Raw genomic sequence first — 27000 nt, 5'->3', positions numbered from 1 at the left:
ATGTGATGCTACAATTATAAAGAGCATGAATCAAGCAACCATAGCATTGTAATGGTAAGACTCTGCAATGCATATGATAACTCCTACACATGTCGGGTATGCAGGCTGTGCCTCTACTCTGTACCTTAATCATACATAATACCAAGGTATTAATAAAGACGTGACACTATTAATTTTGATGCCTGAAGCAATAGCAAAACTCAATACAATATTATAGTTGCATACCACAGAAATTAGAATCACAGTAAATTGTGTGTCTTCAGATTAAAGTAGGAGTACCTGAGTTAAACTTTTTTCCTTGCTACATTCTAAGCACTTTTCACTACTTAAGGTTTTCTTGTATTTCATACATTTCATAAATACATACACATTAATATCTACTGTACTACCAACACCAAAAAAAATGCAGCAGGGCCAGGGTTGGCAAAGAGACGAACATTTGCAATCAACTAGTGCTATGCTCAGTGGAATGTGCACATGTCCATCTAGTCCACATGTTGCGCACAATTACTAGCAGAACCTGTTGTGAACACCTGATGAATCAGAGTTCATGCTCAATGTATCTTGAGGTCCAACTTTAGTTTGTTAAACTTTCGTGAACATTTTTTGAAGGATACACAGAAGATTTGATTAGTACTGAGCCTACTATTTTGATTAAATAGAACATAACTTTCATGATTAAGAGATTTCATTTTAAAAACGTAAAACCACTAAACAATTGATCCCTAGCCCCACGATTATGTTACGCATTATTATAATGAAAGTTTTTTAACACACCACATTAACACGTACACTTTGTGAATGGCTCACCAACTAAATAGAACTTTCCACAGGATGTACTACTCTACATGCATTACTGCATGATCACCAATCTCATATTGCTGAGGGAACCAATTAATTGTTAGACTTCTTCACATTCCGTGGACAACTATATAGAGAAAAAACAACATAAAATCACTGTGAATACACCTTGTTTGTTTACCTGGAGCAGTCACTGTAAACTAGGTGCTGCACTATAGAGTGAATGTCACATACCGTTCAGTTGCAAGCTGTGCAAATTCAGTATATAATAATTACTATAGCAACAATCTTTCACCACACCCACCTTACAGAGCTCACACTTGGTGATGATATGAAACACTTGAGTCACACCATAATGAAGGGCTGCTGCTAACTAAACTCTGGTTACTATAGTAATGTAACACACACACATGCAAAACAAATAATTATTAGCTACCATTTTCACGGTCACATCATTAACCAATGATACCTGCACACTGTACAGGTACAACACATCATACATGCAAAACCTCAGGTGCCCACAATGCTAAATTTCATGGTTGACAAGTAAACACCCAAATTCCCACCCGGTGCTCTCGAGATATATAACACACACACAGACAATTCAAATTTGATTCTTTGTAACTAGCTTTAGCTAAAACTGGTAATTCTTCACTGTAATGCTATTGCATAGTGGTTAATTACAGTTCCCAGAATGCTGGCTCTCTGTACTATTTGGGATATTTCCAAAGTTACTGTATGTCCTTGCTGTGTGTTATTACTTAAGTGCTGGATAATAAATAAACAGATGTGGGTACTCAGATCCAGCAGTGCAGCACACTTGACAGAAAGTTCTGGGATGGTAGCAACTTATACTGTGGTCACACTTTTCAATTCACAATGTGTTAAAACACAAAAATTCACTGTTCCATTTTCATGATGTCACATGTAGCTATAGATACAACTGATTGGAATCATAATGGTATTTTCACAAACCATAATATTAACATTTTTTTGTTGTAAGTCATGGGAATACATCCTGTGGAAACCAAGCCATTATAAAAAAGGCAAAGGGCAAGGGCATTTGATCTATCTTGTCCAGGGAAAATAATCTGCATTAATTTTACAGATTATAGCAATTTTAGTTGAACTCCTCTGTCATTCAAGGAAACAACAGTAGTAGTTGAGTTTGGATCCTTACACATTATATTGTAAGACCAATGATTTGACTTCAATGCCATCTCATCACTGCCCCACTCACACTCTCTTCTCTCACAGGTTGATATATATATATATATAATACATACATTCACACTACACTGCAACTACACGCATACCACATACTGTAAATGGTAACGGTTTGGTGGGACTGAATGATGTTAGCAAATTTGGCAATTTACAACTTAGCTATTGTATACCATATCTGATAATGGCTATATAGCAAATGTGCTAAACTTTTATCCACCAAATTAATAGTTTGATAAACCAATTTGCCAAATCTTGTCTCTCTCACACTCACTCATTCACACACACACACACGCACGCATGCACACACGCACGCACGCACACACACACATGCACGCACGCACACACACACACGCACACACACACACACACACACCACAACCACAACACGCACACTTCTTCGCCACCTGTCCATCAGTCCTCCTGACCCCCCATGGAGTCCACCCACCAGGCTTGAATAATCCAACTCTAATTACAACACTGTCTATTTAGTCCAGATGAGCAACCTCCAGAGAGACAGACAAACCTCTAGGACGATAGTGGGGCCTGGATCATTAATAGACCTGGTGAAAAAATGTAAAGCAGTGTACACACACACACCACACACACACAAAAAGCAAAGTCTTCAGCTACTGTATACACAATCATGCCTACCTAGTGAACCAGCACTGGGACATCTGTGCACTACTGAGATGCTGAGTCAGTGCAGGCAAATCTTCTGGAGTAGGACTAGATCCTGCAGGAGGCTGTGCCATGTGTCATGAGTGAAGGTCTGGGTACCCAAAGTTCCAACTGAACTTCACCTATTATTTGAGATGGGTATTTGATTCCCAGTATACACCAAGTACCTATATACAAATGGGTGTGCTGCTTTCCCAGTTGACACCAGGTCACCATGCAGGTCCCCATTTAACAGCTGGGTATGTACACACACGCGCACGCATGCACGCACACACAGCCCTCAGCTGCCGTATACATTACCTGGTGAATCACTGGACCATGGCCAGTCATGAGGTGCTATTGAATCAGCACAGGTATATACGTCTCACAGGATTAAGTATGGCCTGTCATCCCACTTGGGCCTCACCTATTAGGTAAGACATCGACAGTGGAAATTTGCTTACCCATTTAACACTTGCATGCATGTTTACCATTGGTAGCAGTGGCATAGGATAACTAAACTAGGTTTTCATGTTGGCTGGCTTTGCATCTGTTAACAACAGCGACTGGGAAAGTATCAAACCTGGATCCTTCATGCTACGTACCCCCCCCCCCCCCCCCCCCCCCTCCCCCGTGTTATCTGGGCTCCATACATACAGTATCTGACACTAGCACAACATAAAAATGAGTTAACTAACGTACTATCAACTGTCTGCAGGAGGACCAGATGCTGGACTATCAGCCTCCCTGGCAAACTCGGATGTCATTGGAAACCAGCCCGAGTGTTCTGGTCTAGGGATGAAAGCTATTATGCATCAGCTAACCAGAGAATCAACCTCAGTGATCATGATTTCAGTCACTAGTGAGATGCTCGACAAGAAAATCTCGACAAGAAAGTCTCGACCAGTAACCTAGACTAGTATACTATTCACGTTACACTACAGCTCCCGGTGTTTATGAGTATTTCTCAATTTTAAGGCACATTTGACAATATGAGTATTTCTCATTTTAACTTACGATACTATGTTGTGGCAGCATCTATGGTGGCAGTAGGGAAGGGTGAATGCAGAGTGGCAATGGGGAGATGTAGTTACTGGTATCTACTAGAGTCCCTGTGGTTAGCTAGAAATGAACTGGGTGTAAATTTAATTATAATTATTATATCTAGTGCTCATGACTGTGGTGCATTCGAGCTCGGGTGCATTTAGTCAGAGACATTGCATTAGCAGATAGCTACTGATGGAAAAATAACTAGCTAGATCTAGGTCCGGTGTCACAGCGATATATGTTTCCCCGGGTAACGTGTTTCCCGCACACATATCCCTAGGGATCCGTGTTTCCCCGCACACATATCACTAGGGATCCGTGTTTCCCACCAAAAGCTGTCAGTGATATGTGTTTCCAGTAGCGATTTTTTAAATTTTCACCGCACACACATCCCTAGGGATTCCTGTTTCCCCGCACATATATCACCAGGGATCCGTGTTTCCCACTAAGATATAGCCATCGTGCAGTAACTCCAAGGTCCTATGGCTAGTTGCAAACAGCACGCGATCCAACCATTCAGTAGATATTATTGATATCTAGCTAATAGACACCCATGCATATTGCATGTAGGTGTATATAGCTATAGTTAGCTAACTAGCTATATAGCTACTATATAAGCTAATACAATAATTATACTATAGCTAGCTATACTAATAATGATAACTATATAGTCATTTAAAATAAACTTTGTTGCTCTTCTCTGGACCTGCTCAATAAGTGTGATGTCCTTGACAGGGGCGGATCTAGGATTTATAAAAGGGGGGGCTAACTCAAGGTACTAATCTCTTGGGTAGAGAGCATGCTGGAACTAGGGGGGTCTGAGGGCATGCCCCCCAGGAAATGTTGAAAAATAGATGCTAAAATACCCCAGGAAATGTTGAAAAAATAGATGCTAAAATACTGCAATTCGGAGACATTCCAACATAAAATTCATAATATTTTCTGCTTGTAGATTATATATACTGCCTTTAGATTATAGGTATGGCTCTCTGAAGCATTTTGCTAATGGAAAAGTTTGGGTAGGTACAGACAACCAAGTACATGATGCACCCCTCTCACAATTGCACAACACTGAATAGGTGCATGTTAGAATAATAATGTTGAAAGTGGAAAATTTGAACTATACAAGATTGAATCTGAGAGCATTTTCAATGGAAATTGTGTACCTGAATTAAGTATTGCCATACATATTAACTACACAAGTGGATGAATGAGGCCCTTTAAACAGACCAATGCGCTTCGTTGTATGTATAGGTGCAGGCAGATTTGGAAAAATTTCATAACAGAACCAACTATATGCTTCCAGTGAATGTTCTATTAGAGTAATTAGCTGACTGCTCTATTAGAGTATCTCGATCTTGTACACCTCCAGGTCCTTGTTGCATAAACTTTAGCATATAAATCCACTGATAATACCTTGGAAAGATGTTTATAAGGTGGTTTTATGAGTATTTAGTGATTATATAATTATGCTAAGACAAAATTTCATTATAATTCTCAGCATCATATTGATCAAATAAAGCCTATAAATATGAAGGGGGGCTTCAGCCCCCATAAAGTTCCCCCCTGGATCCGCCCCTGCTTGATATGGTTAGGTTTCCAAATCACTGAACAGTATACAACTTGTGATCTCACTAAGGAAATATGCAAAGTTCTCTTGGCTGTCACTGTTTGATGCTTGCTAAAGCTGCGATGGAGCAGTCCTAGCATTCTGTAGGTCTTAGGGATTATGTTTTTGTAGTGTTGATCCCAAGATAGGTCTGTAATACCAAGATTTTTATGTGAACTATTTGTTAAAACCTGTGTGTCAGCTATTTTGTAATTAGTGATGACTTTTGCATTAATATAGGTGGACACTCTTTTTTGGATTAAAGAACATATTATATCTCATACTCCACAAAGTTGCTGAGTCTAAATCATTTTGAAATAGTGAAATATCTCCAGGACTACAAACAGTATTATAAATCTTGGTGTCGTCAATGAATAGTAAAGTTTTACTGATGGTAACACAAGATGGTAAATCATTCATGTAAATAATGAAGAGTAGGGGTCCCAAAATACTCCCTTGGGGAACCCCAGATAGAACCGGCAAGGGGGTAGATAATGACTGACTGCATGCCAAAGCTGTAGCTACATTGATTAGTTATACATAGCTGCAATCACATGATTTACTCTATATAGCTAGAGATAATATTTTATTGTATACATGTACTTGTAGCTACTGTTTTATTAAACTGATGCTATAGCTACATAGCTAAATCACAGCACAGTTTAGCGGTTATATATAGTTGAATGCCAGTGAATGGCTTGATTTCCTCCATCAACATGCATAATTATAGTATTAGTTGTGTAGGTATATGGCTAGCTATGATTATAAAAAGTGCATGCGCGCCTATGCTAGCACTACGTACGTTGCACATGACTTTATAAAGGGGAAACGTATTACCCGGGGAAACACATATCACTGTGACTTGTAGGTCGCTAGCGAGTTAGTGATATGTGTGCGGGGAAACACGGATCCCTAGGGATATGTGTGCGGGAAACACGTTACCCGGGGAAACATATATCACTGTGACACCGCATCAAAGTCGGTAGGGACTCACCAATTTTCTATCAAGTGCTGAATTGAGCTACTAGTAAATCATTAGTAGTAATCGGCAGCCAATATAACGACATGACATGTTGCCACATTTTGCTCAGCAGCCTGTAAATGGCCTTGTCAATAGCAGCAGAGTTGGTCCTCCTTTTTCTTCACTGAACGCCTTATGGATTTTGAGAAGAGAACATTGTGGGTTATGGCTTGGATATTCAACGAAACTATGATTTCAGTTGATTTGATTTTTAAATTAGACATGCAGCATAGCCACTAATTATTATAGGCTAGCCAATCTTCCACACATACAGGAGCATCAGTACAAAATACAAGCACTACTACCCAGTACCCACCCACCATGTGGATATATGTATGTGTGTTACTGTTAACCAGCTCTAGATCTGTTTTTTGATTCTTCATTCCAGTCATTAAATAGCTATAGCTATGGCTTTGTCAATTCTGATATGCAGACTGCATGACCTAGAAAATCTGGCAAGAGAATGATCAGATCAATATATATGTATGTAGTTATGGTCAACTATATTGTGCAATTAAAAATTTCTGAACCGCCTTTACTAATTGTCATAAAAAACTGTTCAGTAATACTTATATATGTTATGCTTGCTTGCAATCTTGCCATGTTTAAATCACTCACTTTGCTGCATATAGGACCTATAAACTGTTTAATCTATGTCAGTGCATTTTTTCTTTTTCTATACATTATGTTTCAGGGGCAAATCTAGGATTTCACAAGAGGTGCTACCAGGGGCATTCATAGTGGTGGCTTAGTAAGGCCATGCCTATTTGATCTTATGTTGCGCGGGAAAAATTATTTTAAATTTGGGTAGGTAGGTCGGTTTGAAAATGAAAAAAATTTTAAACACAAGCATACAAAATGCAAATAATGAATGTAGCCATAACAATACATGCACAGTTAAAAATCTAGGTTTCATACTCTTCTAGTAGCATCAGATTTAAACACAAATCTCCAAAAGTGCTTTCCCATCGTATTCTACAATTTTAGAGCATTGGACAATCTTCAATGGTCCCTTTTGGACTATATCACGAGGGTGTTAATAATGTGTTGTCTTTAATTAAGAACACATGATCCGCACACGTGATTTTTTAAAATTATTTTATTTGAAGAAAAATGCAGTCGGTTGGGCCCACGCAGCATAAGATCAAATAGGTATGGCCTAAGTGACAAGTGGTTGTTGAAACTATATCACATGCAGTGCATAAAGCATGTATGCTCAATGCAGAGCATTCTCAATCTGTATAGGAGGTCTACATGGGGACACTGGAAAATTTTGCAAGTACTTCTGATAGTAAATTTGCTAATGTTGTTATCAAATAAGCATAAGCATGCACTTCAATGATATAACATCATTAGTCTCTAGCAGTGCAAGGTGCAGCATAAATACTGCAGTATATGCTTTGAATTTTAAGGAGTCTGGGGGTGCATGCATGCAACCTCAGAATTGGATATTCATTAGCTTAAACAATCACAACCAGCAATATGAATCTATAATGTTGCAACTGTGTTTCAAAGAAGTTCTCTATGCAAACGCCCCTTTTAGAATCACAGTTAGGAATTTCTGATTCATACTGCATGAAGTTAATGTAGAGCATCTCCTCTAGTTCAAAGTTTGAAACTTAATGGAACGGTGTACTTTCATTTTTATGTACAATGGTCACATATGATCAAGTAAAAGTGTATAGCACCCAGATGCTGTAACCCTGTTAAATTGGAAACGGAAACTGGAAATGGTCAAATCATACATTAATCCTCAATTGGTGGCCAACTCCCTTATTACAAAGACCAACTCTGCACATTAGGTTCTAAAGATAGCTAATTATAAGGCATATTTATAATGATAAGACACTTCTTTTTATAAAGACCACCTCTTTACATGGTAAGTTTTCACATAGCATTTCATGACTCCTAGAAAAGAGTCAGTGTTATCTTCCATAGTTTGGTCCACACTCCACTCAAGTCATGGCTATCTGTAGTACCATACTGCTTACCAGAATGTGTCATACCAAAATAGTGCATGTAAGTGAAGTGTAGTATACTATAAACTGGGTAAAAATTTTGCCTATAGCTGCGAACAAAGAATGCAGCTCTCTGGGTTAACTGAATTAAGGGCTGTATTTTAATACAAAGAGCAGCCAGTATACATGGTATACTTAGGCACATTGATTGTTTTGGAGAACTGAATTACTGGTAACATAGTGCACAAAACAAAGAGGCATTCCATTCCAGATTAATTGTTACAATTATACAAAATTGTGCAGCCACGAACAAAGGTCAGACCTTCAGTGCTGGTCACTGTAAAGCAATAATAAAGAGTGCTGGAGAACTGGTACATCATCTCTGTATGAGACTTTTCTTTGATATACAGTGATCTTGCTATATATAATGCCAAGTGTTTTTAAAGTTTTTTCTTTACTTTTTACTTTCAATATGCTATATACTTGATGATGGCAGAGCTGTTAAACTATAGAAATTTAGTTCAATGTTCCACTGAGTTTTGCTGCATTTAATGCACTGTAGACAATGAACAGCAGCATGTAATGACTGTTAAAATGCATCAGCACTCCTAGATGATGAGCACATTGTTTTACATGATAAACCTTGTGACAAAAGGGGGTGACTGCAAAAGAATGCAGTGAGATAGATAGACTTGAACTCTTTTTGTTTGGTGCAAAACATTATACACAACACACAAAATCAAACTACTGTATACTTAAAATACAACACGCTATTTGATTGTAGAGCAAACTAATAACTGTCAAACAATATTTCGAGCAAACTGATATATTACTCATTGTCTTCACTGCTGTAATCACTAACACTTCCATTCACATCCCTGTGGATCAAGACAACAGCATGCAATCACACATACATATGAAGCAGTTTTTGTGACTATTTAGTTTAGTAGTGTGATGGCACAAAACATGAGTGTACAAATGGAAAGAACATTTCTGTAAGCCAAGTAACATATGTCATGCCATAGTGGAACACAAAAGGATGATGTAGCTATTCAATGATTATCAAGCATGTAACTATACTATACTAGAAAGCAGGTAGTTAGTTTAACTGTCACCTATCCTGATCATGAGAAAACTGGTCACTTGCTACATGTTCACACTACAGAAGTTGAGGGAAGCAGACACATACAGATAACTACATAATTATCCAACCTTAGAAGACTTTCAGTAGCTTCCCTGTCAGTTTTACCGCACGGTAGTTTCCTCGCCAGCACTGAAGATAAAAGATGCCCAACAAAAAGTACCAGTGGTAGTAATGCAAGTATAATAATAACAAAATCATTAGCTCTCTTATTAGCATCCAGTGACGTAAAAGGAATACCAATATTTAAACTGACAATCATCAATGCAACTAACAAGATCATTTGGTCAAGTGAATTTAGCTTATCATCTTTGTACGGCTGTAACCATGCATGTGCCATTGCGATTAGAAAACACACAACTTGAAGAACAAAAAATCTATTACTGTAAGAAACTATGTCCAATCCAAGAATTGAAAATAAGACAAGCCGACATATCAAGTAAAAAGCAGCTGCCGAGTGATACTTCAGTTTGTAACATTGTTGGAATTGATCTAATATAGGCATTATTCTGATAAAATTTAGCCTTTTACATCTTCTTAGAAATGGTTGTAGAAATAGAAAAATAGGCAATCCAAGTACCACTACAAACAAGCACACTAGGGCAACAATTCCATATATTATGTGACGTCCATTGAAATATTTAATGTCAGGAGATGAATATGTAAAGAATCCATCAACTCCATTAAATTGTAATGGTCGGAGCAAATGTAATGATGTTGATGACAATGATGTATAGAACAACAAGATCAGCAAACATGTAGAGCGTACTATACCTGCTTTGGAAAGAACGGCAGTTACCTTTGGAGAACGTCTTGCTGCTCTTGAAATCAAAAACAGCATAAATGAAATAGCTAGTGGATGTATGTAATGAATAAACTGCTGATCAATTCCACTTAATCCTTTAACAAAGCACAGCCTATTGAGAAATCTAGGAGTTAGATTTGTAATGCCAGATATGATTGTAACAAACTGTACAACACTATCAGAGACAACCAGATTTTCTCCTATGAAGAGATCAAGTATGCTATAGAAGTAAATGATCCCATACACATATCCTGTGATGGTTGGAGCTTTAACAAAGTACATCACAGATATTATAGTGAACAATGCTACAATCCAGTACAGTACTACTATTATCACAACTAGAACTGTCCACTTCACTTGGCATTCACTGGTGGGGATACAATCACTTGAGTCAAATGCTAAAGTATGGTTAGGGTCACATTCACCACAAGCAGTTCCTCTTCTATGCTTATAGCACTGGTCATCTAAGGTTTGAGACAGTTTACAGAACTTATCTGTGATTGCACAAGAAGGGTAAGTGCAATAATTATTAGGACACACTCCCACACCTACATCCTTGCCAATATTACCATACCAATATCCTTTTTTAATATTTACACTGTTTTGTTCACAGCGAACCAAGTCAGGAATATTATTACAAACACATGATTTTGTTTTACGATCATATTTGTAGCCAGTTCGACAAGGACACATGAATATTTCTAATTCAACTGTAGCTGATCGTACTTCCTTAGTTACTGTCCCAAAAACCGGAGACAAACGTAGACCAACCGTAGTATTTCTGTTCACTACTTTGTTACCAAGTATAGCAATGCTTTGGAGTGTATCATTGTGAATTAGTGCATACTTGAATTCAGTGAAACCACTTAGGGAATGATTATCACAATTTTTGTAGCAGTCAATTTGAAATAAACAAGGCTCAGCAGTATGACCAAAAAAATCTATCATGTTTGCTGGAACTGATAGATTCTCTCCTAACATAATATCACTCAAGGAGTAAGTACCGCCATCATCACATGAGTCCCCACTGCATACTGCTGGTTGGCCTAATGTCACAGCATAAGGTGAGGTAGCAATTTCATCCTGATATTTGTTTCCAGAATAATTAAAACGTTTTGGTATGTACATGATTGATCTCTCATTAGATGGATCTCTGATGATATCACTGCTCACATCGACAGGAATGTTAAAGAAAATGGAGTTTCCAGCAGCATGAGCTTGGTTATTATGAAATGTCACATTAACCGTACCACTTGTTGAAAATAAGAGCCATGGTGGGGATGGTTCTGGAGATGGACAATCAGCATAGATTGCTCCACCCCCTAAAGCTGCTACATTATTAGTGAACTCCATCTGAGAGCCATCATGTAGACTTACATATGAATAATTTGTAAGAAAAATACCAGCACCTTTATCAGCTGCATTATTGTTGAATGATAATTTACCAGTAACTTTTAGTTTAGAGTAGTACAAATAAAGAGTGTTCTGGTTATCAAAATTCCTGTTAAAATAGGTGGATGACAGCAATACCTCACCTAGCGGGTTATAGTTCTGGCCATCATAGACAAGATGAACAACACTTTTGCCATTGCTATTTCCTGAAAAGGTAGTATTCATTATCTGGATAGTAGCATGAATATTAGGATGGTCATATTGTAAATTAACATTAAAAATATCAACTACTGGATTTTCATTGCTGTTGTTTGAGAAAATACAGTTTGTTATGTAACATTGAAATCCAAAACTTTCTTTTCCGTCAACTTGCAAGCTGGTATTGTCACTGATGAGCTCATTAAACTTAAGAACACAGTAATTAGGGTGGTTTCTTACACTGTGTACCACTTTGGTTCTAGTGAAATTTACAGTACAATAATCAACTAACAAATATTTAGAAAAAGTTTCTACATGTAGGCTGCCTATACTACCCTTGGTAACACCAACTGATGATTGAAAAATTGACAGTGAGACGTTTAATGAACTAAACTGCAGATACAAACTGTTCATAATGATAGAATTATTTACATTAAAGACAGCATTGGTTCCTTTAGTGTAGCAATAAATTCCGGCACTATTGTTTGCTACAGTCACATTGGTAAATTGTATTTCAATGGTCTTTATTACTGCATCCAAATAAATTCCTCCTCCTTGCAAAGCAGAATTATTCAAGAAGTTAGAATCTCTAATTGTAACAAACATTATTGCTGATGAGTCATTTGTCCATATCTTCAGGCCACCACATGCATAGCAATAGCCCTCACCGTTGTGCTCAAATATAGAATTAGCAATTAATACATGTAAGTTATAATCTGTGGATGGGCTTTGAGTTTGTTGGAGATACAATCCTGCAGTATTATGTAAAAATTTAGTATATGTGATTATGACCATTGCAGATGCATTAAAAATAGTAACACAGTAGGTGTATGATTGCTGAAATGTGCAATTGTGAATTGAAATATTGGATGAATGTTCCATTGAAACTGCTCCAGTAAACCATGTGCCTCCACACTGGTCCCATGTAATACCCGAAATATCAATGTTCTTACAGTTTACAAAAGATACTCCACCAGTGTTGTTACAACTGATCACTGTACCATTATTTCCTGATATCCCAATTGTTGTATGACCACTTATCTTAATAAGAGATAATAATGGAACTATTGATGAAATGATGTTGATTAGTGTGTCATCTCTGACATAGTTTAGTGCACTTTCTAGTGATGAACAATCACAATTAAGATGATACTTGCAACAATCAATATTGCTACTTCCATTAACATTTATAGTTATAACTCTCTTGTACTTCTGATCATCTAATCCACAAGTACAATGGAAGTGTAGGCATAAAAATAGAAGCAAGAACCAGGACAACATCTAAAAATTATTTATAATGATAATACACATACAATATTTTGTATGTTAAATTGATACATGGCATACTGTAAGACATGAAACATCTAATTCAAGGATTGCTGCTGGATTTGATATAGTCTTGCAGTATGTGGAGGGTAGCACTAAATTTCTAAGAAACAATGATGGATTTTTGGTGTATCAAATCTAGTCTGATGTGCCATGTGTGTGGGCAGCTTGCACATGTATTTCTGTGAAGAGAAAATATTATTAGCTATGTATACTATGAAGGCAGACAAAGTGAGATCTATTTTATTGCATCGACAAGTTATATTATTGCTAATACAAATTTGTCAAATAATTTTCTCGCAACTGATTGAATTAGGGATTAAAAGTCCACTATAGTATATCTGCAGGTGTAGGTGACCTCCATTGTTTCCCTACTTTTTCTATGATCTCTAATTGGACCTAAAATTCAGTTTGTTTACTTTTTCTTGTTACATTATTATGACTGGTGAACTCAAACATATTGCATCAAAAAAAAGGCTGGTGCCAGAGTCAACGTTTTCATCTGAATGCACACCCAGGGGGGGTTCAAAGGGTTCCATGGACCCCCCCCCCCCCCCCTTTGAAAGAGCCTCTCTTACTCGAGATACTCTAATAGAGCAGTCAAATCGAGATACTTTAATAGTAAATAGAGCAGTCACAGTAGTCTTTTGAGGAGCAGTGTAACAAGCTATGTATCTAGATATAAATCAGGAAATATAGTTGGTGAGGGCATCTATGGTGAGGGGCAGCTATTGTCAGCAGGTGATGACCTTTTTTTTTCATCTTCAGCTTACAGCTAGGCTGAAGTTGCAATTCCAAAGTAGAACCCCCCTTTTTAAAAGTCTGGATCCGCCCCTGACACCCCAGGTATCAATTACTGACTGGAAAGTGAAGTGACCATTACACTTTGCTTTCAGCTATGTTCAACCTGTTATACAGTGCTACAAACGAAGTACAGTAGGAGAAGCACCATTGCAATCAATCAGTCACAATACGGATGATTTGTGTGCTTGAAAGTGAAGTGGCCATTATGCTTTGCTTTCACCTTGTTCAGTCCGTTACAGTGTTGTTACAAACAAAGAAAAATACAAGAATCGACCCTGCAATCAATCCAGTTGTTACAGAAAATAGACGCGATAAGCATAAAGGCCAACACAGCCACAGGGAAGCTGTGTTGCGCTATTGTGAATCGACACCTTACGTTGTCAGCAAAAAGAACTAGAACACTAAGGCAGTCCATGCATGAGAGCCTGGCGGCATTTGTTAGGTACAGCCAAGTCCAAAAAGAAATGTCTTCAGATTAACCCCAAACCCTTGCAAGAAGTTTCTGTGGAATTTTAAAAATTTATCAGAATCGACAAACTGATGCCTCCACCAAGCACAACTCATCAATGGATAAGACTATGGGCTTGATTTTTCTCTTACTGTTTGACATCACTTCATCCTGAGATGTGCCTTTTTACCAACCACAGTACGTACAATACACACATAACGGAAATTGAGGCTGGTTTTAAAGCCCAATTCTTCATGAACCTTAATATACAGTTCTACTATACTGTATGATATAGATCAGGTTTTACAACCTTCTTTTATCTGTAATATTATAACATATTATATTGTTAATGGTCTACTTCCTATGAAGACACACAAGCATTGCACTATGAAATGTGTTAAATCACTTTTAAGCACAAAGCATAAGTTTTTATCAACAATACTATCCAACAATACCATACTGTATAAGCAGGGATCCCCCAAAAGTAACATGGGCCGCCTAAAATGGCGTCTTTAAAAATTATCCTAGAAATATTTTTAAATGACAAAAATCACTTTTATGAAATAATATTAGTCCATCTAATATCAAATACAACATTAAAATCAAGAAAACATCTACAGGCAGCCAGATATAAAATTTTTTTAAAAATCACTAAAGCCCAAATTTTTGTCTGATGCCAGCCTGCCTGACCACAGTCACAAGGCTAGAGGCCTAATGAAGGCCACCATTTTATGCCACAATAACAAACTCAGTAGTGGGATGTGCCTTTTGGGGTTCCAAAGAGTGTGTGTCCTCTGTGCTTTGTCTTTCCTTTTATCTTCAATCAGGCAGGTTTTCTTGCAATGAAACCATATAGAGGCATTGATTTTCCTTAAGGTTACAGGATACTGTAAACCCCACATGTACACTATCAATCATTTTTCATGATTAGGGGTTTGATTTTTCTTAATGCATTATCAAATATTTATGCATTCTTAACTTCTCATTAATCGACATGGAATTCAAATGTTGTTAAGGAAACGTGAGCTGTCCCCATTCCAATTAGTGAAAACTGTGAACCAAAAATCAGACCATGAAGAACCATGAGAACTTACTAACAATTCTAAGGTTTGAAGAACATCACTTGTGAGGGACTGACAAGAGGATTTGTGAATAATGTGTATAGTTGCTGAAATATGACTACAATATGGCCTAAAGCAAGACACCGTGGTCACAAAATTAATTTTTAAATTGATATCACAAGCACTAGAAACATTATTTCTAACAAATGGCTCCGTCAAGCACTAGACAAAAAGCCAAACTAGTAGTCTGTTTATACAAAATGATAACAATTAGTTTGACAGTCCTGATTTTTGGTAAGTCAGGAAAATATCGCCATTAAACAGCATGCGCTTACAGGTGCATCAGTTGCTAAGTGCGTTGTTTCTATGTTATCTTGTACTGTTACGTGAGTTTTCTTGTACCTTGTAACTGTCCAGTCAGCACGCTATTATTCTCCCAACAATTTAAGGTTACGGTATAGTCACGGGCAATCATTCAAAATTTTGAATGCCTATCGATACTTTTTAAGAAGCCCATAATACCAGTCTAGCAGTGTGAAAAGTTTTTAAATAAAGGTGAAGCCCTTTATATTCAATGTTTTTACATAGCCACAATGTAGTTTGAGGCAGATGGAACAGTACAATTTGTTGTAGCAACACAAGTAAGCCCCGTACATTGCTCAGTTCCAGCTGTCACTACCATGTTTTTCCGCTGCCAAATACAGCAAAAGCTGTAGGCTCTATTGGCATTTCTGGGACATAGTGATACCGTATATTAAATTTATTAGGTACTGTGGAAGCGTTTTTGGCGTGTTTCTTCCCAGTGACTCAGATACAAGCCTTCAAAGAGCTTGCAATTGTTTCACTCGAAAAAAACTACTAAAAGTTCAATAAAACGTCTATACAACCATGAGAGAAAAACCATCAGTTTTATTGATGAAACACAGTAACAGTAATTATATCCTCAGACACATGCTACCACAAATAGGGCAATATGCTCCACAAGTGAGCATGGCAAGGGTAACAAAAAAAAACAAAAACAGCATTACATATACACTCAATTAAAAAGACAAATTAATTATATTATACAAATACAACGTTCAAGTCTTCACACACCATTCCTGACAGTCCTTCACCATAAATATCCTCCTAGAGGAAGAGATTGATATCGCTGCCACTGAGTCAAAGATCCTTTTGCTTCTAGATTTAGTCATCGTACTTAAAAAATCACTTCCACAAGACCTAGATATTTTAGTTGTTTAGTCACTTGTGTTGAAATTATAAGGATTCAGTAATCTGTTAGTCCAGATACTATACTAATATTAGTATAGTATCTATGGTTAGTCTGGTTTTTGGTGGCGCGTTTTTATAAAACATTGCTCTATTGTGGACCACACACCCAAGAACAGTCATTGTTTTGCAGTAAAAACAAACAAGCACAATTAGTTGTATTGCTAACACAACAGAGTTGTTGAAATTATTTATCCCTGCTTGGTTTAAAGCAGGTTTTGTAATTTGTTCTGCCCACGCATTTTAAACTATTCCGTAACACAACACAACAACACCAAGCCCGCCTTAATTATGTAATAAAATTTATGTTTGACAGTCGCTCACTATCCCGTAACCTTAACAACACTTTCCTTGAGCAGCATATTTAGATGTCACTAACTTATTTAAACGCTTGCGCTTGGTAGATACCTGTAACTTCATGATCGGATGCATATTGATGTGATCTTGGGTTGATTAATAATGATCAAGCACCACCTGAGAGCACACCTCTTAACTATTTATTTACTTGATCATGATGACGACACACTTCATTGTTTTGGTTAATGGTAGCACAATGAAAATATGCCACACCCCTTTGGTGAAAGACTAACACGAGATACTCTAATACAGCAATCACCCTAATAGAACAGTCACATGTGTATAGCTAGTTGTATACTATAACAAAAAGCAAGGGATCCAAGTAATAAAAACTAGTGAAACAAGAGATGAATGATGGTATCACAGCATAACTTTGTGGGAAAATCCCTATTTTGGCAATGCTATAATACCATCATTCATTTCTTGCTTCACTAGTTTTTATCACTTGGATCCCTACTCCATTTTTAAATTAATAATTTATAGTATACTAACATACATAGGAAGGTAAATATGACACAGAAAAGAAAGTATACAATGGCAGATCCAGGATGGGGGCATTTGGGGCAAATTCCCCCCTCCCTTCTGTGGAAGAGCCATAGCTACTTCTTTTGATAGAGATACTATCACCTTGTCAGACCAAAATCAATTTATATAGCTTATGAAAACTGCGTAATACCACCATTTATTGCAAACTCACCTGAAACCAAAGTTAAAACACCTGTCAAACTGTCACCTAGCACCTTCGTACGCACTAAGCGACTCTTAAAGCAATAATTGTGTTGCTGGTGTTTAAGCCTTTAAAACAGCTTTTAAGACATCACAACCATCTGCAAAGGCAACAAAAATATCAACCTAATAAGGAGGGATCATTGTTGCTTAAAAGAATACAGCAAATAACAAGATAATCTGCTCTACCCAACCACCTACCACTTGGCATGCCAGCTCCTGGATCCGCCTCTGCACTCAGAGATACACATAAATGTAGACAAAAACTATTTGTAAATATTGTGCTGTATTTCATGCACATAGTAGGAAAATCAGAATTTACATTTGAGTGGGGATAACAAAAAGCACTAATACTATTGCACATTTAATTCCTACTTCAGTTATATACAACCTATCAGTGGTATAGCCATGACTAAAGTAGAAATTAAATGTTTAATGGTATTGTTGCTGCTCCCTTTCATGGCTATTTATTGCTGTTTCCCGCTCAATTGTAAAATTTCTAATTTTAAACCAGGCACATGCCCACAGCTGGTTGAAGGTCAACTGTGGACATGTGCTTGGTTTTCGTAAAGTGTGTGTGTGTTTATCCCCACTTATCTATGTATGTTTGTCCATATACAACTATGTGAGCAAACTCATTAGATGGTAAAAGTAGCAGACATGTAAGAACTGAAAGCTAAACGAAGTCTGTATAAACTTTGGCACAGGTAAATTTTGCTGTGAAGTGGTTCTTCTCTGCAGTCTGAAACATGGGTGTGGCGACTCTCTACAGACTTTGCGAACAACACTCCTTTTGGGTGTTACAGATGTTTAAAACAACATTGCAGGCCTTGTAGCCTAGTGTATGCCTTCAAGTTGAAAGGTCCCATTCTTATGTGAACAAAAATGAAGGGCAGACTCAAGACTTTCTCAAATAGAATTTGAATGAGATAACATGATAGACTACAAAAACAGACAATTTTGTATGCAGTTTGTTTATTATTTTTATTATTAGAGCTTCACAGTGACCAGCACTAAAGTTCTAGCAGCAATTTTTGCTGCAACCTTTGGATTATCACGTAATAAATTGGAGACGGAACTTTGTTGAAATACTCTTATAGAACATACATCTGTACTCAAAATACTCTAATAGTCCAATTTCGGATAAAGGGTATGGATAAATGAGTGTCAGATAACTGAGAGTCTACTGTACTTACCTTGTCTGTTATATAAGGGGTGGAACATGGTTAAGCAAAATGACCACTGCTTTTAGTTGGAGCAAGCATTCAGTTGTATAGTTCATTTTGTAATGTGTCTGGAATCATTTTTTCCTTTGCTGTGGCACAGCATGCACTGGTTTACTTCAAACAAGTATATAAAAACAAGTTGATGTTATGTTAATTCTAAAAACCAACCACCGATGCAGTTTATTCATAGCCAAATTGCTAGAGAATTAAATCATATTTACAAATACCATGCAATTAGCTACCTGCAAATTCACTATTCAGATATTGTAATTCAATGTATTTCATATATTAATTACATTGTTAAGGAAACGTAACTCCCAACAAACCACTGTAAACCACTGTTTCTGTTTCATCTTATAACTGGCTTAAAGTTGGCTTAAAGCATATTAAATGTATGAGCTTCAGCTATCCGAACTATTCACTTATCTTGAACAATTATACCATTCCTGAGACGCAATGGCGTTCGGATTACTGAGGGTCTCCTGTACATGCATTGTAACTGCTGTAGTTGGCAAAAAAGGTATGTTTTGGGCTGAAGCAATGATGAACAGTGAAGAAATCAAGCCCATAGCCAGGGCCACCCAGAGAAATTAAGGGGCCCAGGGCAAAGAGTTAAAGTGGGGCCCCAGAGGCAAGGAGGTTTCCATTCTGAATCACAACTTCACCCAAGCTGTAAGTTAAAGAAAAAAAAAAAGGCTTACAATGACAATAGCTACCATATCTCCTTATCTATAAGCTTGCTACACTGCTCCTCTAAAGAATACCGTGACTGCTCTATTAGATTATTTAGATCTTTTAAACAGGTATTCAAGGAGCCCTTCATGGGGCCTCCTGGGGGCCCCTTTCAGGCTGGGGCCTGGGGCAAAATTCCCCAGTTGCCCCCCCCCCCCCCCCCCCCCCCTGTGGGCGGCCCCGCCCATAGCCTCAACCTTAGTTATGCTTGGCTGAAGGCATCAGTCAGGTAATCAGTTATTCTATAGGAACTGTTTTAAGTCATACCGAAGGCAAATTTGGGTTGTATCTTGTCGAACCAATACTGCCAAGCTGTCATGAATGAAAGGGAGGTTGGTTCTTAGGTGGTATTTCATTTGACAGAAAAGCCCCAACCTTCATGATCCCAACCATGTACAAGTACAAGGAAAAATTAGGAATTTTAAGAATGGATATTTAATCCTAATTTGTACTTATTTGTTTACTTTTTCGCAAAATTGTTATGACTGGTGAACTCACACATACCGCATTAGAAGAAAGAATGGCACCAGGCTAATTGAACACATGCCCCAACTATCAATTACAAATTTATGAAGGGGTCATTATGCTTCGTTTTCAGCTATGTTCAGCCCATTGTACAGCAGTACAAACAAAGAGCTTACGAGAAGGACTTCTGCATTCAATCTATAATCACAATGAAAAACTTGTGTTACAAACATAGGGAAGCCATCATGCAGCACTACTGCAAATTGACACCTTGTGCTGTCAGCAAAGACAAAGGAGGACAGAGGTACGTAACTCCATGGAGTGTGCATTATATACACTGCAATATGCCTAAAAAAGACCTGTTTGGATGAAACAATGTCAAACAATCCACCCCGTAGCCTTAGCTGTTATGTCACTTAGTCAGAAAAGTCCACTATTAGCTATGAAGGTATTGTGAGGCTGGTTATAAGGTGATATTTTCACTGTATGATACAGTATGATACATTGCAATACAGTCTGATGCATGATGCAGTACATACAGTACTGTATATACAGTATATTACCATATATGTGTAGAAATATATAAAATATGCACTCACACATGGAAATCTAATAAAAGCTTATACAGTATTATTATTATTATTATTAACACTTTACAGTGACCAGCACTGATTCCACTGAAGTATGTTGGTCAAGTATCGTTATGAGTCATTCTCTACAATACTTACTGTATACTTGTTGATACTATACTACTGGTAAGTAAGTAAAGCATAGAGATGGCATTCTTTGGAGGAGTATATACATATAAAAATGACCAGAAACCATGTACATTAGCCACAACAATGTGAAATTTCACTTTCCAAGAAATATATTTTAAAAACCCATCTTGCCTGTGGTTAACAGCCTAGTTTCCAAGAAAACTGCACCTAAAACCCTTGGGCATAAAAGGCAAACCAATTGCAAAATATTATAACATTTTGCAGTAATGAAACACTCATGGAGTTTGCAAACCTAGAATAAGCCTCTGTATGGTTATGTCTTGAGTTGAATCTCACGAATGTCACCTGGTTAACCCAAATAGAAGGACATTTCTGCTTTTGCATGTATATACTGTAGTATACAATGTTTCTCCCACTAAGCAGACTGCAGCCCACGGGCTTCAGGTCTATATAGCAGTGGTACAACTATTACGTGTATCAAAAGCTTTCGCACAGTACTGATGTTTAAGTTGTGTTGCTTAGCATAGCAAACTATTACACTAAGTTCCCAAATACTGTATAGGCCTAGCTAGGGGAAAGGTAATATGCAACCAGCCAACTGCAAACATCATAAAAATAGTTGTGCCCTGATCTTTACCACAACAAAGTTTTTTTTTTAAATCTCATACTGTAAAGCAGAAAAAAGATGCAGAAAAGTTCAGTTTTATGAATTGGACAATCCAAATACATATCTTGGTGAATAAACTTTTATAAAATTGTAAGAGGGAAATTTTATCATATTCATTATAAATTCCCTTTTAGGATAAATAACCCATGAAATTATATTTTATGAAAATATCATGAATTAATGAAGCACAGTCACATAAAATGATACTACTTCCATACAATTTCTGCATCAGGCTGATGCACTAGATGCAATTATTCTATTTAGCTACAATTAATTCTCAGTTATATAGTGCATTCTGGATAGAACGAAGGGATCATTGATAAATCACCTGACCACATGTATTGTAATAGTCCTAACCCATACCATTTAGTGTTGTGTTTGTATGTGTAGTGTGAAATCGAAGTTTCTTGATTAAATTGAGGAAACCACAACAGGTCAGTTGCTTGGCTTGTTGTGCACTACTGTATATGTACTCTTTCCCTGCTAACTAACAGTATTGAATATGCACTCAGGTGATCAAATGGAGTATTCCCTACCATTCACCACAATGACATCCAGGATCTGTAACAACTTTAACAGGCTGGTGTCCTACAGACCTTCAGAACTTGTGCTGTAAAGCCTTTTTAAAAAAAAAAATCTAACAGACTTACTATCTGAAGTCTGCCATGATATTTCCACCGATCCTTCCCTTCAACATTTTCTCTCTCCCTCCATACTGCGAATTGTCATGCTGATGTTTGCCTAGTAGATATCAAGGCATCTGGCTTCTGGGATTGTCGGCTACTTTTTCAATGACTATTTAACCCATATGCCCCCTCTAACCTTTCTTTATTTGGCCCTTTTCTGTTTCACCTTATTGTTAGCTAGGTCAAGTAATCTTGTTTAAGTCTCCACTTCCAGTTTGTTTGGTTAGGTAATCCAAAGGCTGCAGCACATGCTGCTGTCAGACCTTCATCTCTGATCAGTGCTGGCTACCGTACAGCTTAAAAATAATAACCATTCCAACCTCTACCAACAACATGACAGTGTGAGGCATCGTCACTATGAGGAGAGAGTTCAAGATATCAAGCATGGGAATTTTACTCTCTTGTTTTCTCACTTCAGGTGGCATGGGTACCTCGGCCTATAGCTATAAGCTCCTTTTGTCCAGTAAGTGGAAAACTCTATAATAATGTACAGGTATATAACGTGATGAGCTGGCTTCACTGCCATCTTGGTTTTTCCCTGTTGCAATCAGCCATCATGTGCATCAGGGGTTGTCGTTCCTCCTCTGGTCATCCCCTAAAGGGTTATATTCCAGCCTCTGTTGACTTAGGAGGGATGCCTTGCCGGGGACTGTATTTTTCATTCCTCTTTTTTATTCTTTGTTCCGTAGGTTCTGCTGTTTTAGTTCTGTAGGTGTAGGCATAGGGAAAACCCTTTTAAATCCCACCTTTTCAAACACACTTTCTGTAACAACTTTAAACAGGCTGTAGGACCAGGTGTCCTACAGACCCTCAGCACTTGTGCTATAAAGCTTTAATAAATAAATAAAATAGAACATCTTAGCTGGCTTAGAGATACAGTTTGGTGCCATTATAAGGCCACCCGGGTTTGATCTACTATCCTTAAAAAAAATGGACAATACTTTTTTCCCAACCGTGGTTAGACGGTGACCGCATACATAGATTGTATGGTGACGGCAACAGTTCAGTTTCGACATTCGAATCTCCGTGTGGCCTCACGTAGCCGGTCGACAGATATAGGCATAGATGTCTGTGCAGGAGGAGCGATTTGATCATTACAAATATACATTTTATAGTAATTGTCTAAATTACCCTCATTCTATCCAGAGATATCACAACTGGTATCACCCTTGGGTATCACATATGACGACAGCTTGAGATCCACGTACGTTATGGCTCGATCCAACCTTGTCTCGATTAGCGGGCAAGTTATAATAACCGGAACCACAATCAGGAATGTAATGGAATCATAGATAATACACGTTCGTATATTATCTATGATGGAATGACTAGTCTAAACCATGCAGGTGAAGAAGAAACCAAATCTGACCCTAACGCTAACCCGAGGTTTGCCTAATGATGTCTTTCACTGTCTGTATATGAAGGTAAGTTTTTGGTGAGTTCGAGGCGAGTTAGGGTTGGCCCGGACGCTCGCTCCACCCTAGCTCGCCTCTTACTTTCACACAACCATAGATATTATAGTAACCTATAATATCTATGACACAACTAGTGTGTTTGATAGGGGTACTGATGAAACAAGGGGGTGACACACAGGCACTCACTGTAGGTAGATCTACGACCGCGGTCAAAGTCTAAGTCAAAGGTCAAGGCCACCAAAATCGTGCCAATTCAACGGTCAATGGTAAAAGCTTCCAACCCACAATCGAAAAGTGCTGAAATATCGTCGCTAAGTCACCGGTCAAAGGTCGAAAAAGGCTCGTAGTCACAGGTCAAAGCGAAATTTAGGCCAGTCAAGTCTTTGACCGCGGTCGCAGATCTGCCTACAGCGCGTACCTACGTGATACCCCCTTGTGGTGAAAGCCGGAACGGAATGGATCGGGGCGCGCGACATGTTAAAAATCGTTTAAAACAGTTTGTGCGCTATTTCCAACTGTCACACAATAACTAGAATTATGCTAGAATTAGTTTGTTTCTGTTTATAGGTATGCTAGTAATCGTTCGCTCGAAAGTTCTATTAAATGCCCACCACATGGTAAGGTGTGTAAATAAAATCCATCCAGTTTAGATCCTGTTTTAGAAGTACTTCCTTACCATTCCAAGAGGTAAACTACTGTAGTATTTTCATGTTGTAGCGGTATTCAAACCTTTTTGTACATGTGTCGCTGGTTTTCTGAAGCGACTATATTGGCAGCGATTTACGAGAGTTCGCAAACTGCAGTATGTTATATTAACAGTGCTTACAAAAAAATAGGTTAACAGCTTAGCTAGATGATCGTTGTTAAGCTTAGACGATTGTACAACGCATTCTTGCAGTGGGCATTAAATAGATCCGTCGAGCAAATGTTTTCTAGCATGTTTGTAGCAGAAGCGAACTAATTCTAGCACAATTCTAGTTATTGTGTGAAAGTTAGAAACAGTACACAATCTGTTTAAAACGATTTTTTAACTTGGCGCACGCCCCCTATTGATCCCATTCCGGCCTTCATCAGTACCCGTTTGATAGTGGAGTTAAGGTGACCGTTCCATTCCATTCCGGTTCCTGTTATTTAACTTGCCCAATCAGCGCTCCTAGATCTAAAGTTGCCCACGTGCACATTCCATGTGACTACGTCATCTTCTGACTACTGGAGATTTTGTCCATGAAAATCCAATGGAAAAAAATGTTCACCCTGTGAAAAGTGAAGTTTTCATTGGGTGGCCCCAATGAAATTTTATTTTCATAGGAAAATTTAATGAAACTGAACCCAATGAAAAATTAACACTGAAAACTCTGTGAAACTGCTTTTCATGGAATTTTCATTGGTAATTTTTCATTGGTTTTTCATTAAATTTTCCTATGAAAATAAAATTTTATTGGTGCCACCCAATGAAAACTTCACTTTTCACAGGGTGAACATTGTTTTCATTGGATTTTCATGGACAAAATCTCCAGTAGTGTGATTTTACAAAAATAATATAAAGAGATGCCAGTGGGTAGTGGACGGATTTATTGGCTTTTATAGTAATTTTATAATGTACATACAATCATAGATACTACGGTACAATAATGTCGTGGCAGAGAGGGGGTGGTGGGGGGCTAGAGAGTTGAAGCCCCCCTCGGTCTGCTGAGGAGGGCTAGGCTTCCCTGGCCCTCCGGGGCCAAAAACGATTATTTTCTTGGAGTGAAGTTGCCAAGCCATGCAAACAAGCATGCAAAAGATAATTATATTCTAATAAAACACTCAAATACCCTACTGATAGAGCAGTCAAAGCGCTTCACTTCACAACTAAAATGGTAGTCTGATTGCCTACGGTAGGAGACCTCTTTGAGAGTTAATGGATATGGTAGCTATGTAGCTACTAGCGGGAAGTGTCACCGGCTTGTTCTAATGTTTAGCAATTACACACAGTAAAAACAAACAAGTGAAGGTCACTACTAAATGTAGTGAATGTCACTACTAATGTCTGCCACAATACTCACCATTTTTGTGTAGTGATGTTCACTACTAATTTTGTAGTGAACGTCACTACCATCATTCACTACTATGTAGTGAGGTCACTTCACTAGTTTATTGCAAGTCCAAAATCTGCTACTATAATTATTGGCAGACTGAATTTTATTGGTAGTTCTTTAATATGAGACTATAGCTGTACCAATTGCAACCAGGGAATTTTCTGAATTCTCCAATTGGGACTAGCTATAGTGTAACATTCTCCAAGTCATTGAAAGTGTTTTGCAATTTGTATGCATATATAATAGTGCATGCATGTATATTATAGATCAATTGACAAAACTACATACAGTATTCTACCTATGCCAAGCAAATGTCACACTACACAACAAAAATTAATCTTGATACTTTAGAATCTCCAATCCATTGTTTTGATCAACTTGTGTAAAACATCGCAGTGTAGATAATAGTGGTGATGCTATTAGTCACCATTACTGCTTGATACCACTACATCTTTGTGGCTGCCACTGGCTGATACTCATTATTATGTTGTTTCAGGTATAGTCTGTTAATTACAACTGCTGAAATGTATACGTAGTTATAGTGAATTAAGTAGATTGTCTCAGTACATATGGTATTGTCTCTTCTCTCTCTCTCTCACACACACACACACGCACACAAAGCAAAGGCTACAGCAGCTGTGTGAGGCACCGCTATTGCTGCCCAGTAAACTACCAACCAAATCCCACATCAATCAGAAGACTGAGTGGTGCAGGATTTAATGTGCATCAAGTGGACAAGAAACAGACCACCAGGTCAAGCATTAAATGGTTGAGCAATAAATCACAATGCATTTCGACTGTTTGTTTGTTGTCACTGGTTCACTCACGTTCACGAAACTTTCGGGATGGGCCTTATCATATAACTAATTACATTTAGTGAGACTATAATTATGTTAGCTATCACTGAACGTAGAAGCACTGGGAACTGCAAATATCATATTAATTGCTTACAATTTACATATGACTAACAACAAACAGAAAATAAAATATAAAGCTATAATATATGCAAAACGTAAGCAATCTCACAAATTCATAATGTGTGCAATAGAAAAGTATCCAGTTACACTTCAATCATCAGTGTCTTCACTATCTTCTTCTAAATCTTCAACCCTATAATGAAAATAAAACTATATCTGACCATGAATATCTTTATAATGGTTTTTCA

At 37.7% G+C, this 27000-nt stretch overlaps 1 protein-coding gene across 7 annotated transcripts in view; it reads right to left on the bottom strand.

Moving 5' to 3' along the window:
* LOC136264648 (uncharacterized) overlaps positions 1 to 27000 on the bottom strand; it is a 54174-nt gene that overhangs the window by 2402 nt on the left and 24772 nt on the right. Inside the window, exons 1-6 of one of the 7 annotated variants that reach the window (XR_010705260.1) lie at positions 3384 to 3623; positions 2680 to 2828; positions 2420 to 2588; positions 1106 to 1188; positions 983 to 1049; positions 811 to 928 (exon numbers count right to left, since the gene is read on the bottom strand). Coding sequence is in view for 3 of the 7 variants with exons in the window: in XM_066059425.1 (XP_065915497.1) it covers positions 9150 to 9198; positions 9533 to 13137; positions 23474 to 23479 (3660 nt within the window). In the remaining 4 variants the exon portion in view is untranslated. Of the gene's footprint in view, positions 1 to 810; positions 929 to 982; positions 1050 to 1105; positions 1189 to 2419; positions 2589 to 2679; positions 2829 to 2873; positions 2969 to 3383; positions 9199 to 9532; positions 13138 to 23473; positions 23663 to 26759; positions 26946 to 27000 lie in introns of those variants that run through there. The other 6 variants (XR_010705259.1, XR_010705262.1, XR_010705261.1 and 3 more) reach the window with 6 other exon arrangements.

This window comes from Dysidea avara, chromosome 8 (assembly GCF_963678975.1).
Source record: "Dysidea avara chromosome 8, odDysAvar1.4, whole genome shotgun sequence".
Taxonomy (NCBI): Eukaryota; Metazoa; Porifera; class Demospongiae; order Dictyoceratida; family Dysideidae; genus Dysidea; species Dysidea avara.
Note: the sequence above shows the minus strand (reverse complement) of the source record. Positions and strands in the feature narration are given on the sequence as shown.